Raw genomic sequence first — 26865 nt, 5'->3', positions numbered from 1 at the left:
GCCTCCTTCTTCTTAAGCTGCTTTAATGCCTAATTTTCTCCTGAGGATCAAAAAAGGTGTTATCTAAATTTCTCCCTTTTAATGCCAACCACTATTCTGGAGTATGGACACAATCATTATTAACCCATAAAGATATATTAAAAAACAGATTGTAATTATCAGTCTGTAAATGACAGTTATAACTCCCTGAAACAAGATTTAATACTTATTTTTACTCTATCACTTCTTAAGTATTTTTGACCCTGACATATAAAATGTTCCACTGATTCCTGTATTTCACAATAATCAAATAACCTAGATGGATGCCTGCCTATTAAATATAGTTTAATATTTTTCATTTTAATTTCTATTACCTTTTCTCCTTTGTTGAGGGTTTACAGCAGCTGAGAACCAGATACTTGCTGCAGGTAAATGGTTTTTTTCAACTTTTTAAAATTAGCTTGTCAATAGCTCTTTAGTCCATTTTATTGCCTGGAGGGGGTTATTATTTAATGTCATAATTGAGTATTTAAACAAAAGGTGACCTATCTGGATTTTTCTGAGAGTTTTCATGCAGGAGGTCAGTCCTCAGTCCCCCCAGAGGGTCAGTTTAATAGCATCTTCCTGCTAAGCACCAATCTGGAAATGAAAAATCTCTCTATAAATGCCTAATTTCATTACCATTACCAACAAACAGTTTTAAAGTTCCTGCTTTCATTGTTTTAGAATACAAACATATTTCATTTTGAAGAAACTTTTTTAACCCCCCCCCCTTTTTTTGACAATTTTTTTCTTTCTCTGTTGAAGAGCAAGTGAACATGATCGAATCATTTTTAAAGTTGTATCACAAATACAGTTAACTGAGACATTACGCCATAGTTGTCTCAGCAAATTGCCCAGAAATCAATGTTTCAAAACGAAAGATAATGTAGAAGAAAACCAAGATGGTTTAACTTCTCAATAATTAAATTATTTACTTTAATTGCAATATATATGAAGTTATAATCATTTATCTTTTGTGTAAAATGAAATTGCACAGAGTTAACCGATAGAAGGTACATGAGGTACTACTTCGACACACATTCTGTTCAGTTTTACACAGCTGATTGCAAACAGACAACCAGAGGACCACGGAGAGAATTCATAGATATTTTCCAGAGTGCTGTTAAGGAGCAGTGGTGCTTGTCTTGTCCCTGTTACGAGAATTATATCTCCTCGCTGCTGCTTTCTGGTTCCTCTGCGCCTGCACCAGTCCATCGGCAGCTTCTGTTTTCAGTTCTGCAGCATCTGTTTCAGTTTGCAGTTCTGCCCGCTCACTCTCAGCATCCTGAGCAGGCATGGCTCTCAGCCACTCCTGGTAGTAACCACGAAAACCATCAATGTGGACCAGGTAGTTGTTTCTGGACTTGTACTGGGATTGACAAAGCACAGAGAAGAATGGAAGGGAAGGAAGGTTATGGGGGTGAAATAAAAAGAGGGGAATAGAGAGAAAAGGAGCAACATGAACATATATGAATCAATCCAGAATCCATTGATCTGCAACTGAAGCAAATCCATTTTCTGCTTTAAACGAATCAGCCCTAAACACTGATCAGGCATCTGTTTAGTTACCAGAAAATTGCCATTTTCAACACAATATAAGACATGTAGCAAATAATTTGCTCATGTGTCTGAAGATTCTCAGTCATCCAGGTCATGGTTATCCAAGAGGAGTTGAATCCAGGGCATCTGGACTTGGTTGGTCTACAACAAAGAGCTACATGTTTGGGACGGAATACATAAAACAAAGTCATAGAGTTTTTTTCCTTTAAATTTGCATTAATTGATTTTTTGGCCATCTGGGGGCAGAGAAATACGCTGTAAACACAACGTTCACTTTATAAAATTATTATGTCTAATGCATTAGTTTAAAGTTTTACAATTCCAGTAAGAAAAGGGGATATTCACTTAGAATCATGTTTCTGCCCATCTGGCAAGTCTACTCCTTGACTACTGTCTCTTTAGCAGCTAAATGCTCCAATATATCCACCAACTAGTTACTAACTGTGTCTGTCTGATGTTTACGTGCTGAGCAGATACTGTACAGTGGGTTTATCAGAGCCATTTCTCTGAAAACAGCTGCCTGCTGCGGCAGAAAACAGGGTTGTCGAGAGCAGAGTTTGGGGGCCTGAAAACCAAAACAATGGGCTGAAAGTTGCTAAAATCCTCTGGACAGCTGACGGGAACTGCATAGTCATGCGTTAAAAAAAATGCAACTACTCTAAATTGTGACCCCTTTCACATTATACAAAGTCATTTCCTCTGTTGTTGATATACAGATATTTATTTGTGCAGCTTTAAATATCAATTTTTTTTGAGAGGCCTTGCCACTGATTATTTCACATACTCGAAGTCTACGATGCCTGGAACCATTCTTGGCACAAGACAGAATAAATGTATCCAAACAGCTCAGTTAAAGCATGGCCCTGACACACATCTACACCTTTTGACCGTCATTGCAACAGTAAGGTTTTTGAAATGAGAAAAATGTCTGAGAGCTCTCATCAGCCTGTGCAGGTCTCTGGTACAAGAAGCTTTGGGAAACCTGTGTTTCATTCATTTGAAATCTGTTTCCTTCACTTCGACCAAAGTTATTGTGCCATGAAGATTACAAGAGAGTCTGCGAGGTCTTTGGTTGAGATCAGAATCTACACCCACTCGCACTCAGGTGTGTCCTGACTTGACAGAACACCAGGGGGAAACTCTTGTGCCGTCATGTACTAAACATACATTATGCTCACCTGGTTGTAGTTTGGAGGATACTGTGCAGCAAACTCTAGCTGTCTGATGATGACCTCGTTAGGCCAGACCCCCATGTCACTCATACTTTTAAGGATTGTTTTGAGGTAGACGTAATCCAGTCTCCCGGTTGCTCGGCCGATTAAAGCAGAGAACACCTGGACGTTAGGCCTGAGTCCCGCCTCCTGCAGAAAAACACAAAGAGCCAGGCATGTGAAGATGACAGAAAGCTATCAAATCACACAATACTGGTCTTCCCCTCATACTACTACTACTCCTGATATGAATACTGATATTACTGTAGTACTTACTATGTTATTATTCATCTACTACTCCAGCCAATACACAGCATTTTCTTTATGTTTTCATGAACATTAAACAAACATGAATCGGAAAAATCTATTCTGACTTTTAGGATGTGTGTTTCATCACCTCCATGTCCTTTAGCAGCTGCAGTCCGTCCTGCTGTCGCTCACAGCCTAAAGCAAGGCTTCCAAACGTCTGTACGTCCACGCTTACATTGCGCTGTCGCATCACACTCAACACACCCTGGAAAGAGGAGGAAACGAATCAAAAACCTGCACATACACACATTTAAAGCATTGCTTTGCCCAAACCACAAAAAGAAGCACTTTCTCCCTGAGTTCTTGTGCTGTGTATGCCATCCAGAAAGTTTTTGTTTTAATTCGCCTAGATTTGAAATACCCATCCGAGTTTTCTGCCTCCACCCCAATTCAACAGAGGTGAATAGAATTTGGCCTGTGGCGCACAAAGCACTGAGAAAAAATAAATAAATAAAAAATAATCACATTAACATCTGTTTCCAGAAACAGCCTCCGCTTTGGTCTGAATAACCCACAGACACACTATCAACATTCCTTCAGTAGAGAGTAGTTCCAACAAAAACTGTTTGGCGACGTCTGTGCATTATTCAGAGTAATCCACATACTGAGTCTACATGACGATCCCAAATGTTCAAACTGAAATAAAGAAGTATACATTATGAAATAAATTGTTATATAATAAGGACAAAATAAATACATTGATATTGTGTAATAACCCCAAAAATTTTAATTAATTTCATTAATGCTGCATCTGCTCACAATAGTGGTTTTCCAAAGTCTGTTTTTATTTCACATTGCCATTTTCCCCAGTCGTTGTTTGATTTGATAATTAAACATTTCATTGGCTGTTGCTTGAAATATACAATATGACGTATAGTTTGTTTTTATTCATATCATAATGTCTTATTTTTTATTCAGTTTCGAACTCTTTAAGCCTGCATAGTTCTGGAAAGAGATGTTGTCAAAAAGAAAACTGGCCACTAGAAGTGGTGATAAAGAGAAAAAGGTACACGGTGGTGAGAATTTTTTTTTTTTTTTGGCAATTTGGGTAAACTGATCCTTTAATGCCAAAAACATTGCTCAGTGATGTAATTGTGGTTTCACTGAGAATGGGCAAGAATGAGAGAGAGCGCGTGTACATGTCCTTCTATGGTTATGTGGGAAAATTTTGGTGGAAAACCATCGTTGTGAGGACATTTTGGCCGGTCATCTTCAACTCTTCAAAGGGCTGTTGGAGGGTTAAGACATGGTTTTATGGTTAAGGTTAAAATTAGGTTTAGGCTAAGTTTGGGGTTAGTTACATTTAGGTATGATGGTTGAGGTTAAGGTAAAGGGCTAGGGAATGTATTGTCAATGAGTGTCCTCTCGAAAATAGAAAGGCCAGCGTTGTATGTGTGCGTGCGTGCGTGCGTGCACCTTTGCCCCCTCCAGGTCACCAGCTCTGGCTGCTCTGCGAATCACAGAGTTAAAGAACGCGACATCGAGCTTCACGCGATGCTGCTTCGCGACCCTCAGCAGCATCTGCAGAGACTGGTAGCCCGGCTCCATCGTATCGGACAACAGGGTCAAAGTTCTGAGGTCTGGACTGAGTCCGTTAGCTGCCATTTTCTCCAGAAAACCCTTAGCTCCTCCGATCAGGGCGAGCCTATCAGATGATCCATCCACAGTGCCGAGGGAGACCACAGCACCCTTCCTCCCTTCAAAAAGGTCCAGCAGATTTGGGGCTGTGGAACTCACTAAGTCAACAGGCAGGGCGGTGTTTTCTTTTTGTCTTACTGGTATCAGGTGGGTTGATTCTTGCCTGTTAAAGGGCTCCTCTCCGTCTCTGTGTGCATCTGGTTGGATAAACAACTGCCTCTCCAGAAGGTCAATGTCTATTACATCCTTGCATCTGGACTCTGACTTGACACTTGACACATGTTCTGTCTCCTTCTGGCCCCCGCACTCAGGCCTAAGAAGAATGCCAGTGGCCAGGGCAGGATCACCAATCCCACAATCCCTTGCAGTTCTCAAGAGCAGGTTATAGTTCTTGGAGTCTGGAAGAATCCCCGACTTTAGCATCTGGCGCCAAACCTGAAACAGATACAGATTTAGACTACGTCCACACTGGGATGTCTGCTTCTTAAAACACTGTTTACGTGTGAAAGCAGATTCTTCCACCCTTGTTTTTCTTTTTTAAAACAGATCTTTGCCAACTCTGATATCTCAGAAAGAGAAAAACAGCTAAATCTCTTCTTCATCATCCACTTTTCGGGTGGCACATAACAACACTGTGCATGGCAGCCAACATCACTCATGGATATTTCTGTTTCTGCTGTCAGATATCAGAACACGTACAAGATAGTGATTTGATTTGAAACATGAATAGAGGTAAGTGACAACAGCTGTGCTCTGCAGTCGCCTATATTAACATTTAAAATGAGTGATCGCAGAGAACCAACTGCCAAACACACCCCCAACCATGGCTTGGCATCACGTGTGGTCACCACGTCATTGTTTTGCAAAAGCTAATGTTCTCCTTATACACACTAAAATGCCACTTTCTCAGTTTTAAAGATTTATCCACTCTGGAAAGTGTTTTTAGAGAGCTCTGTTTTTGATTGAGAAAAGCAGTTATTGGATTAATCGATTAGTTGATCGACAGAAAGTTCATCGACAATTATTTTAGTAATCTGTTATTCATTTAAGTCATTTTTTTAAGTAAAAATGCAAAAAAAAAAAACTGTTCCTAGCTTATCAAATATAAACATTTGCAGGTGTTCTTAGTCTTAGCTGTTCAGACAAAACAAGCTACTTGAAAACACGCATATGGTCTCTGGGAAAGTGTGATGGCAGTTTTTTTCATTATATTTTGACAGTTCATGGACCAGATGACTGATCGAGTAATCTAGAAAATCATCTGCAGGTAAATCAATAATGCAAAAAGAAAAAATCATAAATTGCAGAACCAAAAGACTGATTTTTAAATTTAGCAAGCTTAACATGGACATGCTCTAGAAGATTTCATACACATTAGTAGGTTCCTGTCAACGTTTATCTACCTGTAAAGCCAGTCTGAAGCCTGTTTCTTTGTCCTTCAAGCAGCCCATCAGCAGGTAGTGAAACGTCTCCTGAGTTACAACATGTCCATTCTGCAGCATCTCCTACAAACACACACAAACGCATGTATAAACAGAAATCTCACACACTTCAATGGACCGATTCCTTTCCGTACACCCACGCAAATGTCGTACCCTGAGCGTGTGTATACAGGCCTGAAGGTGGTTGGTGATGGCGTGTGTCTTGAGGAGAGCGTGGTATGTGATGGTGCTGAGGGGGTAGTTTTTTCGACGGAGTTCTTGCTCCAACTTCAGCGCTTGCTGAAGACCGGCTTGTTTTGAAGGTGACTCAGCGCAGGCATTGAACAGCGCGGTGTAGGTAGCATCTATAGCATCGAGACCTCGCTTCTTCATCTGGAAAAGACGCGCACACGCACACACACACACACACACACACACACACACACACACACACACACACACACACACACATTTACACACATTATAACAAGATCTGAGGAGGCCCGTGTTTGTGTATAACCCTCAAGAAATTTTCATATGAAAAAGATGTATTTGACGATGTGAAGCAAATTATTTTTGGCTAAAAGTACAACTTGGAAATTAAAGCGAAAGCTAAAACTATGACTGGAAACTGAAATAAACACAAGAAAACACATTTGAGACAACTGAACTTAAAATGAACTGGTCAGAGTCACAACTTTAGTAGTAACTAAAATGACTAAACTTAGTTGGGAACATCTAGTAACTGAAAAATGATTGTAGCAAATTCTAAAAACAGGTCATTGTGTGCACAGCATAGCCATCACATTAATAAAATGTACCTCACACTTACAACAAATATGTAATGTAACTACATAACAAATATTTGATTATTTAAGGGACAGTGATGAGCTGCTTCAGATTTTAATAACTGATCTATTACTTAAGTCATTGACTGAAAATTATTTAATTTAGCTTGGATTTAGTTTTAACTCGGTGACTTGGTATAAAACTTGTGTAACCCGATATCTAAAAAATACCATTGAGGACTGTTGTTTTTTAGCTGATGATCAGACTGACTAAGCAGTTTTTCATCACTTTAAAGTCTGAAATGACGATGATGATGAAAATGCTTAAGCGAATATATAAACAATGATAAAAGTACATGAATGAAATCTTCCTACATCATTGTAGAGTCTGAAGGCCTTTTTGAGTTGTCCAGCTCGACCACAGCCTCCTATCAGGACAGTGTAGTTGTACTCCTCCGGCTGCAGCCTCTCTCCCTGCAGCATGTCTCTGCCGAACAAATCCAAAGCCTCCTGCAGCTGTGAGGCGGCAAAAGTATGTTTATCAACGCGAGAAGCAAGCAAGACGGACATAACAGTTCAGCCGACAACTGACCTTGTTGTCTTTGATCAGTTTCTTGCACTGTAAGAAGTACCAGTACGGTGTGTTTCTCCTCCCGGGCCTCCTGCGAGCTTTCACCGGGTCTTCCTCCACCTCTTCTTCCCCCAAGGCGTCGTCCTCTCGGTGCCGTAGATCCCGGATGTCGGGGTTGCTTTTCCTGAACGACCTCCTGGAGGAAAAGTCCGCGGAAAGGGAGCCGAAGTTCTCCCTGTCATCTCGGACCGAAGGCGCGGCCAGGGGGTCCGCGTCCCCCCGCGAAGCGGCTGACAGGGACACAGACCTGAACGTTAGTCCCCTTGGCAGCTGCCGGGGAGTCGGTGTGAGGAGCCTGGGCGACCGCTGTTGGGACAAATCTCGTACCCCCGTCGGGCCTCTGGGCGAGTTCCTAGCCGTTGACAAGAAGGGGAATTTAGCTACGGGGACCGAGATTTTCCTCCCGCTTCGCACACACGAGCTGGCGACGGACGTCAACATATTTAACCAACAGTTTTTATCGAGCTAACTACCCGGTTTATGAAAAGCATTCATTGCTCGCTAGACCGAAGCCTCTGACATGTTTCGTACCACGATGTTTCAATCCAGACGACGCAAGACCTGAATAGTAGATATCGAACGACGATTATCAAGCGCCCTGTTTTGTCGTCTTGGTCCCCGAGGAGTATTGACAAGACCGTTATTCGAATTAAAACATCGATGTCTATTAATGGGTTACATAAATTGTTGGGAAAAAACGCTTCATCTAATCTGGTAAGGATGTAGCTCTCCGATCGTCTATATCGGCGATAGATTATTATAACCAGAGCCGCTAAAGGCTTCACACTTGTTTGGGGTCTAAATTAGCGCCACCGCCCCCTGCTGGTATGAAACGGGTTTACCAGCTTTGCGTCTCTTCCTGGACTGAAGTGAGGCGAGGGCAGTGAGCCGAGACCCAACGGGGACCTTCAGAAGTCGACTCTGATTAATTTAGAAAACCGCCGAGGCTTTCAGAGTCGACGCAGACTTCACGGATTACTCACTTTAGCTCCGGTGACTGGTGGACGGAGTTGGACAGCCATCATCACCGAAGATGGTAAAAGTAATAAATTTAAAAAAAAAACACTTTAGAAATGAGTAAAGCAGGAATTCATCTGATATTATCCAGCTTGTTTCACTCTCGCGAATATTCAGACGTGACTTGACGCGTAGATTTGTACGCGACAGAATGTGCACCCCCGTCATGTCAGTTTCACTGTGTTACTCTGAAACTCGAGTCTCCGTCAATTCCTGCCAACATCAAGTGTGCGTTTGCGAGCCCTCGCGAGGTCTCCAGGCTCACACTCGAGAGCAAGCGATTAATTCATCAATCAGTCAGTCAGTCAGTCAGTCAGTCGACGGCCAGTCGATAAATATCAGAGTGCAGAAGTGGGCTGTCAACATTATTACCGCGTAGCGAGGGGAAACCATCCAACAAGATATCGACGTTTTGTTGTCCCAGCAGAGGGCTCCAGAGCTCAATTGAAGAATTTGACTTTTAATTTTAATCGCAGACATGGAAAGTTTTTTTTTTTGTTTTTGTTTTTTTACTGTAGTGATTAAAACTTCACTCACTAAATAAGAGCAGCCTGCAGTTTGGTCCGTGATAACTGAAGGTCACCAGTTCACCAGTTGACTTCATCGAGTTCTTCGTATATTTTTGAGGCTTGGAAAACATGGGAGTAAAGCTCCCAGTCTTTGTCCCAACTTTCCTGGACATCGTAAGAATTCCCAGAACTAAAGGCGGTCAAGTTACAGATCTCCTTAACATTGTTGAATCTGGTGGTATTTAATGACCCGAGCAGCCAGGGCCGACGTGGCCTTGCAAGTACTACTGTATTTCCGAAGAGCACCGTCAGGACCAAAAAGGTGGCGCTCCAGAGGTCAGAATTTGATTACATTGCTGTTTGTGACCTTTATTTCCTGACATTGCTGTTTTTACTTTTGGCACCCAACTGAATTTGGGTTCAGGAAAAGCTCTCACTTGTTTGTCACCTAGAAAATCCTCCCCAGTTCTACTAAATGTATCCTGACAAAACAGCAGACTGTTAAGTCACCGATCAAACTGGGAACCTGTCAGGTACAGCACTTCTCCTCAGATTGTCTGCATCCATTAGGATTTGAAGCTTACGTTTTGCGACGGTCGCGTGAAGATTCTTTGTATACCCCGAGAGTGTATGAAAACTTTGGAAGTATACAAAAAGTCCTTGAGAATACACAAAAATGCACCACCCTTTTCACGGCTTCTGACCCCTACTTTGGTATTTTACGGGCCAGACTGTCGTGACTGCACAAGCCGGACTGAAAACTAGAGACGTGAGATTAACCTGTTGCTGTAGTCACAGTGTTGGTATAGTGGCATCCTCTAAATGTTCTCTTGAATTCTCAGTCACAAACTTTGCATTTGTTTGCGATTACAGAGATTACAGATACGACGGTCACGGCGAATGTTTGGTCCTCACGTTGTTCACCACATATTTAATCATAAATATACTGTATACCTCAATAAAAGGCCTTTTAATGTCACGGTATTTGATGATTTTCTGTCACAGAGAGCGGGACATTACATACCATCTAAAAAAATATATATATATGATTTTTTTACAGGCCCTCGAACAAGACCAGCAAATTCCACGCGCTTGTCCTGTGTCCAATGCCATGCCTCCTCCTGGTGCACGCGCGCACACACACACACACACACACACACACACACACACACACACACAATAAATGCACCAGCTACACATTTGACTAAAAAACATATTAGTATTATTATTTCAGTAGGTGTTATCATTTATCAGACTTAGTCAAATCATATCAGTATAATTTGATCTTTTCATGTCTACAAATTTCGTGTGCATATGAATGGATTTGATCAAGCTGTAATTAAAAACCAAAAAAAACTTTATTACCTTTTTTGTTTGAATTAAACTGTTTAATTTGATTATTTAGTGAGTGATTCTGTGTTTTGACAATACATTTTCCTCAGGGATAATTCACTGCCAAAATGGTCATTTAAAGCTCTATTTTTTTAAAACAAGACTCTGAATTTGTTGTTTACGTGTTTTTGTGCGCATGCGTGTGCAGATGATTCACTGACAGATGAACCTCAGACCCGAGCTGACTTCTTAAAATGTGAGTCTCTTTATCTGCAGTAAAACCAAACACAGCGTCATCAGAGTCATGTGAATTCTTGTCAATACAGTGCTTGGTCTTTAGGATATGTGTTGAACATGCAGTTGTGTGTGGAGGCCAAGAAAGGCCGCGGTTGCAATAATTTCATTTGATCCCATTATCTTGAGATCACAAGTTTATCATCTTGGGATAACCGAGTCATTTGTTACGATAAAGGGTTGAAGGTCGCTCAGTAGCATTGGACTTTATAATCTGTATTAATTAAAGGTGTTGGACTCCCTGCCTCCAACTTTTAGTGGTTCGTTGTAAGGGGAGTATGTTGCATTTGAAGACCAAGGGAGGGCAGGATGTGGTTAGGGATGATCACTATTGGGAACTGTTGACCTTTTAATACACCCAGTAAGAATTTTAGTTTAGTTTAGTGAATGTGTTTGAACAAGTAACAAGACACACAAAAAAAAATAATAATTCATTAACGTAAAAGAAAGGATTCTGCTGGTGAGATAAACAAAAAAAAAAGAAACAAAACAATAACATCTAAATGTAAAGTTTATCGGTGAAGAAAGAACTTTCATAGTGTGATAAAGCCCTCTTGTCACATGCGCTCTAGATGCACAGTGCAGCCACCAAGTGTGTCGCGACCACTTTTGCGTGTGCATCAGATACAGTCCACCTGTGTCTTGAATCAAGAAATTAGAGCCTGTGCCCCAAAGTAACACGTAATCCAGCTAATCTGCACCTCTCAAGGAGTGTTCTGTTAACAATGTCAGCAACATGACTGAAACACACTCCTCTGTGAATTTTCAACGAATGTACAATCTTCTAATTTAAATGAGGAAGAACGTCGTCGTAAAATTATCTTGGTTGAAAATGACAAAATGTTATTTCTGGAGTTAATGTGATAATTATCCTGTTATCTGAAGGAAACAGCTGTTTGTTTTCAAGAGTTAACAAGATAATTAGACCACGAGCCCAAGATAACCACGGCCGTTCTCGTTTTCCATAGTGGATGAGTCAGTTAAAGGAACGGTTCAGCATTTTAAGAAACACACTGAGATTTAGATTGAGATGAGAAGATTGATACCACTTTGATGTCTGTACAGGAAAAATTCTGATTTTTTTGTTTTGTTTTTTTGTTTAATCTGTACAAAAACTGAAGTGACGTTATGGTTTACGGGGGTTATGTGTTGGACTGCTTCTTGGCCAGGCACAGCGACCTGCACAGTGTGTCATTTTTACACCTTGGTTTATGTACAGATTAAACAAACAGGAAGTTACAAGGTGTTTCCTGAGCTTTCAAGGTGGTGGTAGTCAAGATTTTTTTTTTTTTTAACCTTTGGACAGAGCCGGGCTAGCTGTCTCCCTCTGTTTGCAGTCTTTATGCTAAGATAAGCTCACAGTAGCTTTGTATTTACATGAGAGCGACTTCAATTTTCTCATCCATCTCTCAACACGAAAACAAATGCGTGTATTTCTCAAAATGTGAGCCTATTCCTTCAAACACACTAATCTGGTGGGAACACCGTTCCAATAGCAAGTTTTGAATCATCCCGCTTGAGACTGCAGCTGTATTCCTGGGGTAAAATACTGTCACACAATGGCATGAGGTGTGTAAATGAAAGATCCGACGGGTTTTGTACATCTGTCCACTTCTCCCTCTCCTCTCCAGATTACTGTCACCTCACCCTGGACGCGAACACAGCGTACAGAGAGCTGCGCCTGTCTGAGGGCAACAGAAAGGCAGAGCTCACGGATTTGGTCCAGACGTATCCTGAACACCCGGAAAGGTTCTCTCACCTCTTTCAGGTGCTGTGTAACGAGGGCCTGTCAGGACGCTGTTACTGGGAGGTGGAGTTTGAAGGGTCTATTGAAATAGCAGTGGCGTACAAAGATCTCGGCAGATCAGGCTATTATGACGAGTGTGCGTTTGGCTGCAACGACAAGTCCTGGAGTTTAGACTTAAACAAAAACCACAAGTGTTTCAGACACAGCGATGAGGAGGTTGCCGTGCCGGAGCCTCGGTCCTCCAGGGTCGGTGTGTACCTGGATCATAAGGCAGGCATTCTGACCTACTACTGCGTCTGTGACACGATGCTGCAGCCGATGCACAGAGTCGAGACCGCGTTCACACAGCTGCTCTACCCCGGGCTGTGGGTCGCAGGCAGCGCCCGGCTGTGTGACCCGGAGTAGCCGTTCCGGCCAATATGTGTCCAGTCTGTCTCATGTCAGCAAATGTTGGTGCACTGGTGACACTGGACAGCGGTGGGGATGAGCATCATGGCTTTCAGCAGGATGGTGAATGCCACAAAACATCAAGCCACATAGCAGGATGCAGCAAAAAACAAAGCCTTAATTTTTTTTTTTTAAATACATTTTTTAGGAATCAGAAAAGTTGTGACAATGCTGATTTGGCTGTCAGACTTAAACAAATCACAACAATAATGTATCTTATAAGAATAATTTTCACTTCACATTTCCATTTTTAGCCATGCTAGTGGCGTGCCTCCAGGAACGGCAATGTCAGTTGCTTGATCTGTTCACCACTTTGGTTCAGATTGAGATATTTGAACGACTATCGGATGGATTGCCATGAAATGTCGAGCAGACATTCATGGTCCCCAGTGGAAGAATTCAGATGACGTTGGCGATCCCCTAACTTTTCATCGAGCGCCATCATCGCGTCAAAATTTACATTGTTCCAATACTTTGGTTTATCAGCCTTGGCTTTTGTGTGTAGTGCTAATTAGGAAATGTTAGCAGTCTCTCTTCTCTGCTTGAGAAGTCTCAGATTTGTTATGGTAAACACACAACTCTACATAACTATAGTTAAAAATGATTCAGAATTTATCAGATTTTCACTCAGACATTAACAAATGAAAATGTCATTGGGTACTTTGTTTAAAAATACACATTCACACTTGTCTTTTGTTATGTTTTGAATCAAAAGAGGACATTTTACTTAATTGAAAATTTCTCAAAACTTCTAAAGCAAAATGCGAGTAAATCTGAGTAAATCACCATTGAAACCATTGCAGAATGGCTGAATTGCAGTATCCTGCAGGACTAAAAGACAGAACTAACAGTGGTATGGAAACGGAGTAACTGGTTGTAAAAACTGGTGCAAATCTGCTGTAAACGTTTTTCAGTTGATAATTGGAAAAAAAAGATAATTGAAAAAAAAAAAAAAAAATCCGCAACTGATCCCTGAGACAGTGAACTGAAACGAAACCAAGAATGTTTACATTTCATGGATACATGAGGATAGAAGTACATGACAATGAAGGAGAAAGTACCAATGTGCGTATGTGTTACACTTATTTGATACAATAGGAGACTGGGCCACAGGACAATTGTGCCATTACTGTTGTTGCCACACAGACAAGAATTAAAAAATAATTTATATGGAGTTTATTACAACATCGAAGTTACAGAACAAATACATCGTTTACTGAGAAGCCAGAATTTGGGCTCTCGTGGCACCAATTATGAAACGTCGTGGAACGAGAGACTAAAAATCCCTACCAGCTCCAGAGCATCAATCTGTAGCTGACCCTGGCTTTCTGACCTCCCTGTGGAGGTGAGCTGAAGTAAGTTTCCCTTTGAAGACCATCATTACTGAGTCATGTAAATGTAAACAAGCATCATTGTACTGTTGTAACCGTTGTTGGTGTAACAGATCACACAAGATCTCAAATAAATCAGAGCGCAGATGACAATCAGTCTCTTTCATTTGTGAATTTTTGGGTTTTTTTTCATGCTGAAAAAAAAAAAAAAAAAAAAGTCTGAGCACCTCAGCTAATGAGCACCAATCACACTGAAGCTTTCTGGTGATGTCACAGCGGTGATAAATGTGGTGGTTGGGCCACATGGCTCTGAAACAAAGTTATCCGATCCAGCAGCGTTAGTGGGATATCTCTGATGACTGAAGGAAGGTCTTCATGTTGTAGTGGATAGATGACCACACTCAGAGCTGAGCGCTCAACTGAAAACCTAACAGAGAGAAAAACTGATTAGTCTCACAATTAAATGTCAGGTGTAGAGTATGTCCGAACACACACGCACAATCACTGACCTGTCCAGCAGAGCTTTCTGCAGTGTGCGACAGGCCACCAAGGTGCCGCCCATGAACATGTGGCACATGACGACGTGGCGGCATCGCTCCATGAAGGTCTCTGTGGCTGATGGGTCAAAGGTCCCGCCGCGTGAGATTAGGCAGAGACGTTGCAGACGAGAGCAGGAGGACAGCGCCTCAAAGAATGACGTGTTTGCATTCAGGTAGGGCTGCTCTAACCTAGGAAACAGACACACCATTTTCAACTAGGTCAAAAAAACAAGCAAAGGTGTGTGTTGGAAGAGTTTAAGGCATGGCCTTTCATGACAAAAAAAAGAATTATATAATTCTTCGTTTAAAAAAAAAAAAAATATTGCATCCCACTAAAAGACAGATATATATATATGAAAACCCACCAAATAAAAGCTACCCAGATATAATGGTTGGATTCTTCATGTTATTACAAAGTTAGCCAAGCATTTAATATTCCTCAATCTACTTACCATCCCAAAGAGAAAAACATGAGAAAAACGTGGTTCAATTAATAAATTAAATATTAGAATCAATTAATAATGCATGCTTCTATTGAAAAGAGGGAAAATCTATTAACTGAAGGGATATATAGTAATAGGCATAACTGTAGGATCTAACTGATGGTCACTGTTTATTCTTGAAGTAAATGAAGGATACACAAAGGCAACTTCTAACCTGAGTTCCTGCAGCTGTGAGCACTGTTTAAGCATGTCCAGCAAGGCAGGGGTGTAATTCATGGTTTTTAATGACCCCATGTTGGCAAGGGATAAAACCTGTAGGTCTTTGCAATGCCTGGCCAGCTGGACCAGCCCTGTCCCCCTTAAGACCCCAGGAAGCCCAGCCAGAGTCAGTCGACATAAATTAGGCAAAGCCTCAAGCGCGGCTAAATGCGCATCGCCAACTCCTCGAGCCCACGCACACATACCACGGGGCTCCACACTGGCACGAGAGCAGGGCTCAAGTCGAGGCAGCGCAGACACGAAACCTGGGCCAATGAGCTCTAGGGTCTCTAAAAAGGGGCAGCCAGCTAAGAGCTGAGCAAGCCCTGAGGTGCTGTCCCCCGACAAAGACGACTCTGAATCAGGCTTGTAATTCTGGAGCCCCACACGTGGAGCTTTCTTTAGCCCCAAGAACAGCGGAGAGGGAGATTTGTTGTTTGTAGAGATGTGATGTGTGTTTAAGCCGTCTGACAGAGCACAGGCAGGTAGAGTGAGAGAGCGCAGGTGTCTGAATTTGATCAAGCTGGCACACAGGTGTGTTTCCCCACCCACTACAGGGGAGTGTTCATGATGATAGTGTGTGTGCATCAGGTTCAGGTGTTTAATGTTGGAACAGCCAACTGCCAACCGGCTCATTGTCCCAGAAACCAGGTGATCTTCCACATTCCTACACTCTGAGTAAAGAACCTGGTTGATCCCGCTGAGGTTCAGGCTGGTCAGCTGTGTAGCGTCCCGGACCCCTCCCTCCAGCAGCGACTGAAACACCTGCGGCCACAACGCCGGGCAGCGGCTGAAGCTGAGGTGCTTTGGACTGTTTCCCTCCAGAGCTCTCTTTAGTGACAAGGAGTCCAGCCAGGACCGGGGGAGCTGCAGGGCCTCCAGGTCGCCGCGTTGACCCAAGCTCTGTGCCAGCAAGGGGGCGGCAGGCCAGTGGGCAGGGTTTGGGCCAGGAATCGAGACGAGGAAAACTCTGAGACGCTTTGGAACATGAACACTGAACACTGCCAGGTAGAGGAGGAGCAAAGTCTGGTTTACCTATCGACATCGACACACAGATACACTAGTTACAGACACTATGCACAGTACTACTGTGTATATCGCAGGTATACTGTTTGGGAACGTATTACGTGTACATGCATACTAACGAGCGCACCTCTCCTGGAGCCAGCCTTGCGGTGAACTCCTCCAGCTGCTGGTAATGAGGCACACTGCTTTGACCCACCATTAACTGACAGCAAACACCAACACCCTCCCTGGTCACATCCGGGATGTCAAACTGTAGCATCAGCCTGCAGCACACAAACACGGACACACAAATTCAGCGCTGTTCATATTTTTAGCCATGCGCTTTGGTGATCCCTGTGTCCAGTGCTTTGGTTTATGACCAAATACCTGCGTGAGACTAATGGCATTCACATCCGCCTCAGCTGTACTTTGTGTTAAGTGCTACTAGATGGTGCATAAATTCTACAGCTGGTAACTTGATAGTCATGTAAAAATGGACGAAAGTATGTGTACTGTAGTGCACGGTATGAAATATCAGTAATCTGACAGATATTTACTTGCGGAGTTGGGCGCAGCATGGCACCACACCATAACTCGGTGTCAACAGTGTCTGTCTGAGCTCTGACAGGCGGCTCAGTGAACCCACCGCCTCTGAACTCAGCTGAGCGGAGTTGAAACCCGGGGTCACATCAAAAGCAAGTGATCTGAGTAGAGAGAGGGAGGAGAGGAGACGGGACAGACGGATGGAAGTGAGGCGACAGCCGGTGACGTCAAGATGCGTCACTGCTCTGCAGCGAGCAAGATGCTCCATGACTGAGCCAGAGAGCCAGTAGCAACCATTCAGGCTCAGAGACTGCACGTGATTGGCCAGCTGCTTCAATATGTGCCGGACCAAAAGATCATCAGCCTAGAGGACAAACAGGAACAGAATGTATTATATGTTTCCATCTGTTAAAAAGCGACAAGCATGTCCACTATCTTGTTAAAGAAACGGTTTTAAATATACAGAAGGTTCCACACACATGCATGAACTTAAAGATTAATAGATGAATTGTGATAGAGATCTTTACTAAAACAATCGTGAAACATGCCTCAAATCATTGCAAAGGATAACAACAAGGTTTTTTTCAATAGCTCTACCAGGTACTCCTCAGACAGGCTGACGTGGGCGAGCAGGGTCTTATCGCGGCACAGCGTCTGTAACTTGTGGCAGACGTTTGCCACGTTCAGCAGCAGGTCACACACCGGAACGTGGCGAAGGATGCACAGCAGGATCTCATCAGACAAATCTGACATACCCACTGAGGTAGACGACATTGTGTCCTCATCGAATACCGCCTGAGACGAACAGCAAACAGTGTCACGGTTAGTTGCTATTGGACCCTCTGTGTATTCAGTCAGCCTTTGGGAGGAATCACCAAGATGGCTGAAGTGCTACAAATTGTTTAATGTCCGGTGGCAATTACTAATTTCCTTATTAGGGTCCAGCTCAGAGAAAGAGGCTGTCATTAAGACAGTTAATTATAGCTCGGCGATATGACAATTTATACCGGGAGACAATAAAATGCACCAGAAATTATGGTGATATCTCTGCTTTTAAATCTGTCGATGTATTAGGTAATTGTAGGAAATAAATGCAAATCAATAAGCAGGACTACTTTATGGCAATACTGGACTTTCTTTAGATACCTTCTGTAATAATTTCAGGTTATTTTTCAAGTATTTAATCTGCTGTATTGGCCGAAAACAGACATCCTTTCCAGCCTTTTCATCCGTGAAATTCTCTCAATTTATTTTTCAGAAAATTTAATGCATCATGACAATAGTGACATTACGATTCGTAATTTTTCAAGCAAACATGTCAAAGAGTTACTGTTTTTAGCTTCTCAAATATAAGTACTTGATGCTTTTCATCGTCACATATGATAGTAAACTGAATATCTGGATTTTGGACAGTTGGTCAGACAAAACAAGACAACTGAAGACCTCAGCTTGGGCTCTGGGAAATTATAACGTGCATTTTTCACTATGTTCTGGCATTTCTTAGACAAACTATTGATCGGTAAATCTAAAAAAAAAAAATAAAAATAAAAATAAAAAATAAAAAAAATCAGCAGATTTATCAATAATGAAAAGGTCGTTAGTTGATTAGAAAGTACAGATATGAATGTTTCAAGGACGTAGCTTTTTGTATCCTGACAGAAGACACTTCGCAGAAACGCAAAAAATGTATAGACAGAATACCAGTATTACCACCAGCAGAAGTGTCTCTGTCTGTCCACTCATTTACAAGTTAACTGTATTTTTGTTTATCAGCAGGTTAATTTAGGCTTGACGTTTGAATAGATGCACAAAACACACTTCATTCTACCGCACTGCCTAGGAGTATTGACCAAACTTGGCTGAAAAAGTTAACGGAAATTTGAGTGAAGTCTGGTACGACCTAACTTAGCGGTAACATTAGCTAACACTTCAGCTGGTCCGATCTGCGTTACCGTTAAGGAAATAATGACGTGTCGTCGAGGTGTTGTCGGTCCACCAACCTGCACAATTTGTCGATCCATGTCCTCTGAAATGCCTCTCGCTGTCCCACTCATGATCAGCAAGATTTTAAATGTTCATCCAGCCAGCGCTTCATGTTTCCACGAAGCTGCCTTACAGCGAACAAACTGTTGCCACGGCGGACGCTGTTTGCTGCTGCACAATGACGGAAGATTTTACAGTGACGGACACGCTTCCTGTCGGTCCAATCGCTTTTGTTTTTGTTTTTTTGTTTTTTTGTTTTTTGTTTTGTTTTGTTTTGCTAAATAAAATGACAATTTCTCGCACAAAAGTGCAAAACATCACAAGAATGCCAGGGAATAAAACAGAAGGTAAAGAGTAATATTTAGTAAACTATAGGCTAAATTAAATATTTTTTTAGATATTTCAAAAAAGGAGATAATATATTATAACAGTAATGAGACAGACGAACTATTGTGCGCAACTTCTTGTGACCTGAATGTAATATTTATTACAACATGTATGGTTTTCTAATTGCTGCAAGATTTATGATTTTAACATATTTAGATTTAGATTATTATGAAAAACAAAAATACTTTTTGGTGTATTTAATCGGCCAAAAACCAATTCAGCTACGATAATTACAAGATTGGATGTCTATTGCATTTTGCTTTATTTTGTGAATACACAGTATGTATGTAATGTGTAGTTTCTTAGATTCTGACAGAAAAATGTACAAACCAGCATATAACACATCAACGAATAACTAAGAACTACTACTGTAGTTTTTTAGTTTTGCAACGCTGTTATACACTATTGCTATCCACATTTAACTGGCCCGCTTGCTTAAAAATGTTTATTCCACACAAATAAAAAATAATAAAATATCAGCCAATATGTGATGATGACAGAATGACCCCCGCTTTCATTTGTTCACAAAATCTGTGATGGATATTTATTCTTGGGAAAATAGAAATTGTATAGTATGTAATGAGCAGTAAGTGTTCCGAGTGACCACATAAACAGGGGGAGCCATAAAGATAAAAAAAAAAATAACAATCGTGAATTGTTCAAACCACAAAAATAATAAATGTGACGTTTTAATGAAATAGAGTTGTGATCCATTATTTTTTCAATTTTACAACCATTTGTGAAACCATGTTGTAAGTAGCCGGTCTACAACATTACTGATACAAATTAAAAATTCATAATGCTGATTAAGAATTTCCGCACATTAATTTATCTATCCACATGATGGCACTATAACGAAAACTTTCATAGTGATGTGACACTCCAGAGTCTGTGTTTAGAGTAGGACACTTCAGGTGGCTGTAAAACGTTTGCCATTTCACTCCTGTAAGAACGATCAGGCTGATTTATGTCAGTTGATCGTTTCCAGTGGTGACAACTTTTATAGACACCAAAAAAAAAAAAAAAAAAAAAAATTCAAAACATTAAAAACTTCAGAAAATACTTTTGCAGTAGAATCCTGGATTTTTAATAGTTTCATAAGTTCATTACATCACTGAAGAAATCCATTGAGGAAATTGCAGAATTCAGTAGCAGTTTACAGTAGTTTGACAATGCATGGCTGAGATTGCCTTTAAATTACATGATACAGTACATGTTAGATTCATGCTCATTAGAGGCCCTTTTTTTTTTTCAAACAGCAGATTGACTTGACACAGTAGTAAAAGTACAGGTGTTCAACATTAAGAAATGGCTCCATTCTATTCCCTTGTCCCAGCATGCACAGTACCAAGACTCTGAAACTGAAGCAGCTAAATGAATTCAGCCGTTAGTAAAACGTCACCTACTGCAACATGTGAAACAGTCTACCATGGAGGAGGAGGGAAAAAAAAAAAAAAACACTCCACCCACACACATTACTACTCCTGGAGCTTTACTTGAATGTGATTTTTCCAAGCCTATTAATATGCACCCTGTCTAACCTTTATTAAACATTAAAGTTCAGTTGGATACAATAACAAAATGAAGTTCCTTTGATTGTGTGTCAAGATAAATAAAGACCAAGTAGTCAGACTGGAATCTCAGACATGTGCGCTTTATTGGGTTGTTGTGTACACCAGGGGCTTTAAGCCCCAAGCACAAACCTGCATACACCTCCATACAAGGTAGAAGCTTTGTCTTTTGCATAATGACAAAAACAAACTGGACCAAGTATCGTTTAAGGCTGAAAGTACAAAAAAAGAAAAAAAAAGAAAAAACAAAAAACAAAAAAAACAAACAAGTTTCAGATTACATAATTTACATATTAAGCAATACTACAGGTCTGTTGGGCAGTGGGCCCACCAGAGAACAAACCTTCATAGAGGCAAATAAGGTGGTGAACAAAGACATCTGGAATGACCTACACAAACACAACAATGGACATCATGTTCCTCACATTCACACCGCCTGGGACGCTCTGTACTTCCAGCAGAGTTTCTCCCCATCAGGGGGCATGGTGCCATAGCCATAGTGATGAGGGAAATGGGAAGAGGTGTTGTGAGCTCAGCATACACCAGTGTGTTGGTGTAGGCGTGTATGCAGAGCCAGTCGTTTGGATTTGTAGCAGTGTGTGTTTTGGGGGAGGGGACTGACAGTCTGTTTAGAAGCACTTCCTGTGGACGATGCTGGGGCCGGACTCATCATACTCCTGCTTGCTGATCCACATCTGCTGGAAGGTGGACAGGGAAGCCAGGATGGAGCCTCCAATCCATACAGAGTACTTCCTCTCTGGGGGAGCAATGATCTGGGGGAGGAACATGAAAAAAAAGAAAGTGTTAAAATTACCAGAATACATTCACCTCTGTTTGTAATTGCACTTCCTGCAAGTACGTCAAGTCAACATTTATATAAAGTAGAAGGCAAAAGGCAAGCAGGTGAGATTGAATACTGCACTAACAGTGTTTGTCCACTGAGTGGCAGTAGAGGTAAAGAGCTTTCTGGAACAAATTGTATCATTGCCTCAGGGAGGAGGGAAGTGCGTGATGAGTTTTACCTTGATCTTCATGGTGGTGGGTGCCAGGGCAGTGATTTCCTTCTGCATACGGTCAGCAATGCCAGGGTACATGGTGGTACCTCCAGACAGCACAGTGTTGGCGTACAGGTCCTTACGGATGTCCACATCACACTTCATGATGCTGTTGAAGGTAGTTTCATGGATACCACAAGACTCCATACCTGTGAAAAGAGGTTGCAAGGTCAAAAAGTCAGTCACTGTGTTCTATATATTTTGATCAAGTTTATAAAACTCTGCCATTATAACTATTATGCTTCCCAACAATTTAACTCCCTTTTTCTTATTAAACTCTAATCAATGAATTGTATTTAGAATAAGTATAAGTGGCCTTAAAAACGGTGTTTCTAAAGATGTTACTTACCAAGGAAAGAGGGCTGGAAGAGGGACTCAGGGCAACGGAACCTCTCATTTCCGATTGTGATGACCTGTCCGTCAGGCAGCTCATAGCTCTTCTCCAGGGATGAAGAGGAGGCAGCAGTTCCCATTTCCTGCTCGAAGTCCAGTGCAACGTAACACAGCTTCTCCTTAATATCACGCACAATCTCACGCTCAGCTGAGAGAGGGGAAAAGACATTGTCATATTTTTTGTTCATCCCTTGCTTCAGATATCCACTTGTTTTTAAGTTAGTGTGCTACACACCTGTGGTGGTGAAGCTGTAGCCCCTCTCAGTCAGGATCTTCATGAGGTAGTCCGTGAGGTCCCTGCCAGCCAGGTCCAACCTGAGGATGGCGTGGGGCAGAGCGTAGCCCTCATAGATGGGCACTGTGTGGGTCACGCCATCACCAGAGTCCATGACAATACCAGTGGTACGACCGGAGGCGTACAGGGACAGCACAGCCTGGATGGCCACATACATGGCAGGGGTGTTGAAGGTCTCAAACATGATCTGGAGGGGAGAGGGAGACAAGAGATGAGTCACTGAATCAGTGAGTCAAAGTAACCTGAAGTAAGCTTGTGAGGGTTAGTACAGTCAGATCAAGAAAAAGCACAGCACGCTGGCCTGTTTCGTTTTGAGTATAGGCACCATACTAAAAACCAGGCAATACAATAATCTGTACTTTAGTTTGGTCATGTTGACTGTACAAGATGTAGTACGGCAACCTGCTCTACCATCCGTTGCATCATGCAGTCACCAGTGCAGTTAGATGCTTGTCATTTACTTTAGCAAGTCTAAACACAAGGCTAATTTGACAACAGCAGTGACCATGGTGCAACTAGTCATTCCTGATGCATCACAGTGCAGAGATAGAGACCTGAAGCAGCCGCAGAGATGAAAAGATCAGCTCAGGACAGAAGAAACCTGGAGATTGAAGGAGCAGGAGGAAATAGATTGAGAAGAGAAAAAAAAAAAATGCCTGAGTGGAAAGACAGTTCCCTGTTGTTGGGCCCTGCAGGTGAGCGGAGTAGGTTTTCTGACTGAGGGGGATTTGTCAGCGTGTCGTTCAATGTTACCTGGGTCATCTTTTCCCTGTTGGCCTTGGGGTTCAGGGGGGCCTCTGTGAGCAGGACTGGGTGCTCCTCAGGGGCAACCCTCAGCTCATTGTAGAAGGTGTGATGCCAGATCTTCTCCATGTCATCCCAGTTGGTGACAATACCGTGCTCAATGGGGTACTTCAGGGTCAGGATTCCCCTTTTGCTCTGTGCCTCGTCACCAACATAGCTGTCTTTCTGGCCCATACCAACCATCACACCCTGGGAAGGAAAGGAGTGTGGTTACAAATTCAAAATCAAAACTGCCATGTACAAAATTCTAGGTTATTCACGGTTTAGGATTTATATAATGTGATTGGGGGAAGCTGTATACCTGATGCCTGGGACGTCCAACAATGGAAGGGAACACAGCACGTGGAGCATCATCTCCTGCAAAGCCAGCTTTGCACATACCAGATCCGTTGTCAACAACGAGGGCGGCAATTTCGTCTTCCATTTTCTAGATAGATGGAGAGGGAGAGAGAGAGTGTTTAAAATCGATGCAGTGTGACAGTTATGCGTTACATCTGGCAAAGCATCAGCGCGGTTAAATCCATGTCATTATGGAGACTAGACGCTGGATGTCGCAGTGGCGCAGGTTCCAGAGAAACACAGGCGGTTTTCTCCCTCGGTCTCGCCATGGCCATATAAGGCAAAAGTGAGAGCAGCTTAGAGACGGCGGCGGCCCGGCCAGTGAAGCCGCCCCGTGTGTCGCCAAACCTCAAATGACACCGAGAGAGCCGGCCACTCCCTTCACCGGGCTCATCATAACCGAATTAACCCCTCCGCATGTCGCCAACGTATACTTTAAAAGGACAGCGGGTTTTAACAGTCGAAGTGAACGGACTTGCATCCCGTGCCAGTCATCAGGTGCATAATTATGTCGTGACCACCACAATTACAAGGTTATGGGGAGAAAAAACAAAAACGCTTCTGACTGAGACCCGTTAGACTGTCAAAATACTGCAGAGCTCTAATGTCTCAGCAACCAAATTTTTTTTACACTTCTACCTACAGTTTTAGTTAAGTCTCTTAAAATTCAATCCGTCTAATCTGCTATAATCTTCCTCGGCTGTGAAATCGGAGTCTCCGGACCCGGCGACCGTGCCAAGGCAGCTGCTTACATGTAAGCTCGCGAGGGTCGGGCTTTTTCGACGCAGTTCGACTCGTGCAACCGACGAAGCGTTGACAGCACGGGGCAGCCGGGTCATTTCGACACTAGCCGTTAAATGTAAAACGACGGCCTGCCAGCCCCATATCTAGTTACTCTTAAGCCTCAGTGGCAGCTGCCTCTCAAGTGGCAACGGTCGGATGCCTGAGCGGAAAAAGAAGAAGATAGACCATAAAAAAAAAAAAAAATGACGGAGTGAATTTAAGTTCCAACGGCTACTTCAACTTGGGGGGAGTCGCACAGAAAACCCCACATCGTAACTTAACCAGCGGGCTAAATTCAGCTTGCTCACTTAACATATAAACATACAAGAAATGTATATAAAATATCACCCCTCCTTCCCAAAAAAACCCCAACTTTGAGCCTCATTCCAGCAGTTGTCTTACCTGTGTGAGGGAGGGTAATCGCCTTAGGAGAGGACTATGGTCTGAGCGCTAGACTCCGGTAGGATTTAGTGTCTGAACTTGACTGCAACGAAAGCCAGTAGGTTTGCAGGATTTTATCGGAGCTCGTGCTGCAGCCCCTCTCCATAAAAGGAGAACTTTCCGCACGGCGCCCTCTGATTGGTCCTGCCGCATCCACTGGGTGTGGCCCATGCAGATAACGGTTTCTGCGCTTCTGACAAGACGGGGAGGACAGGCGACATGAACACTAACCCATATACTATCAAATATAATCAATGTGGCCGTGTTCAGGGCTGCATAAAACTTCATCACACCTCTTTTTCATCACTATTTATGACCGCAACGGCGAGGATATACAAGTGTGACACGCATATGGGCAACAAATCGCAGAACTTTTGCAGTAAAACACACAACATGGTCCTTGAGTAAGCAGCAGACTTAAAATACATGCTTTTATTTTTTGGGTATTGCTACATTGAGCTAATTTTGATTTAATTCGTCTTAGTTTTAATCCCTGACATCATTCAAACAGGGAAGGGGCCTACATAGTATCACGATTACACAAACTCTTAACCACATTTGATTAAATTAACCCATGCCATTGTCCTTCTGTTCCATCTTTGTGCGTAGGAGAAATATCTACGTCCAGAGCATTGACAAACGGATCTATAATTCATCCAGTTTAACTGAAGGACAAAAGGGGAATCCAGAACTAGATTGCACTGAGGACTGCTAATGCATTTGTTGCAAAGGCACAATTTTCTCATTCATCACAGATGCTAGTGTATAGTGGTGCCAGAACATGGGGTTGTCACAATCTCAGGGTCACTGACAGCACTGTTAACACCCCAAATGACACGTCTGGCTTTGGCATACCAGTGTGTTTCACACACACAAAACGCGCGCGCACACACGCACACACACGCACACACACACACACACACACACCCTTGCAGAGTAAAGTGACAGTGATACATGTGTTCAAGCTGAGGTATGTTTACAAGCAAACACTCGGGAGGGGGTAAATCTCTTATCACTCCTCACTTGTCTGATCATGTTTTAAGTAGGTGGAGGGCGCATATTAACCTTGCTTGCCCTCAGTGAGATGTAACAGGCAAGTGTGTAATTTCCAGAACATGTATTGTGTCACATGAAACTCGAGGGCCTGTTATGAAATTGTTTTTCACAACTGTCATCACTAGGATATGCGTGTACACACCTGTACATGCACACACCCAGATGTTTCACAACTTAACTCATTGTGCTTCTCCAACCTGAAATATTTGTTGAGATGTTACCTTCATTTTCATGAACACACACTTGGAAATCTTCGTGCAAAGCTCATCTTACAAATGGACCAGAGACTAAGTGGGTGGGTCGGGGTGCTGTTTTAACTCAATAAGGGCACCGGACAAAGACTCATAAACGTACACTAGGAATTCTCACTGGCTCTATGTGTTCCTAATAAGGATATATGGGAGCCGGCTCACCAAAAGAGACAGGAAGTAGGTTCCATAGAGCTTCACTTCTGCAGATGCACGCAGGAAGTGACCACACAGACCTGCAAACACACACACACACACACACACACACATATATGGCCATATGCCATCAGGTACAGAGCAGCTAAGGACAACATGAAATGAGCTGATCAGGGAATTGGCTTGTCAGACTGGCATTACCCTGCTTTAGATGGACACTAAACACACACACACACACACACACACACACACACACCAAGTTTAGACCCAGGGAAGGACAACCATCCCTTTAAGAGTTCCTTTGGATGAC

General features: G+C 42.5%; 4 protein-coding genes across 5 annotated transcripts; 1 reads left to right on the top strand and 3 right to left on the bottom strand.

Moving 5' to 3' along the window:
* Positions 1-780: 780 nt before the first annotated feature.
* On the bottom strand, positions 781-8020 carry ptcd1 (pentatricopeptide repeat domain 1). The gene is made up of 8 exons (XM_040147234.1): positions 7541-8020; positions 7324-7464; positions 6335-6553; positions 6143-6244; positions 4518-5174; positions 3190-3306; positions 2760-2942; positions 781-1390 (listed from the first exon to the last, which is right to left on the bottom strand). Exons 1-8 carry the CDS (start codon positions 8018-8020, stop codon positions 1145-1147), a joined length of 2145 nt encoding a protein of 714 aa, XP_040003168.1. The 3' UTR covers positions 781-1144.
* LOC120800836 (stonustoxin subunit alpha-like) lies at positions 8005-13901 on the top strand. Its single transcript, XM_040147235.1, has 4 exons — positions 8005-8615; positions 10166-10229; positions 10646-10693; positions 12363-13901. Exons 1-4 carry the CDS (start codon positions 8613-8615, stop codon positions 12881-12883), a joined length of 636 nt encoding a protein of 211 aa, XP_040003169.1. The 5' UTR covers positions 8005-8612; the 3' UTR covers positions 12884-13901.
* A 185-nt stretch (positions 13902-14086) lies between these two features.
* Positions 14087-19216, bottom strand: fbxl18 (F-box and leucine-rich repeat protein 18). Its single transcript, XM_040147232.1, has 7 exons — positions 19045-19216; positions 17642-17839; positions 17059-17408; positions 16650-16785; positions 15453-16531; positions 14766-14984; positions 14087-14683 (listed from the first exon to the last, which is right to left on the bottom strand). Exons 1-7 carry the CDS (start codon positions 19096-19098, stop codon positions 14527-14529), a joined length of 2193 nt encoding a protein of 730 aa, XP_040003166.1. The 5' UTR covers positions 19099-19216; the 3' UTR covers positions 14087-14526.
* Positions 19217-21047: 1831 nt separating this feature from the next.
* On the bottom strand, positions 21048-25189 carry actb1 (actin, beta 1). 2 transcript variants are annotated; one of them, XM_040145015.1, is made up of 7 exons: positions 25057-25189; positions 23834-23959; positions 23482-23721; positions 22669-22915; positions 22390-22581; positions 22008-22189; positions 21048-21758 (listed from the first exon to the last, which is right to left on the bottom strand). In XM_040145015.1, the coding sequence occupies exons 2-7, from the start codon at positions 23954-23956 to the stop codon at positions 21615-21617; spliced, it is 1128 nt and encodes a 375-aa protein (XP_040000949.1). In that variant the 5' UTR covers positions 23957-23959; positions 25057-25189; the 3' UTR covers positions 21048-21614. The 2 variants fall into 2 exon arrangements, with proteins under 2 accessions (XP_040000949.1, XP_040000950.1); XM_040145016.1 differs by lacking the exons at positions 23834-23959; positions 25057-25189 and adding an exon at positions 23283-23329 and having other exon boundaries at positions 23482-23528.
* Between the last annotated feature and the right edge of the window lie 1676 nt (positions 25190-26865).

The sequence above is a fragment of the Xiphias gladius genome, chromosome 15, assembly GCF_016859285.1.
Source record: "Xiphias gladius isolate SHS-SW01 ecotype Sanya breed wild chromosome 15, ASM1685928v1, whole genome shotgun sequence".
Taxonomy (NCBI): domain Eukaryota; kingdom Metazoa; phylum Chordata; class Actinopteri; order Istiophoriformes; family Xiphiidae; genus Xiphias; species Xiphias gladius.
The sequence above is the reverse complement of the archived record's forward strand: the minus strand, read 5'-3'. Positions and strand labels throughout refer to the sequence as shown.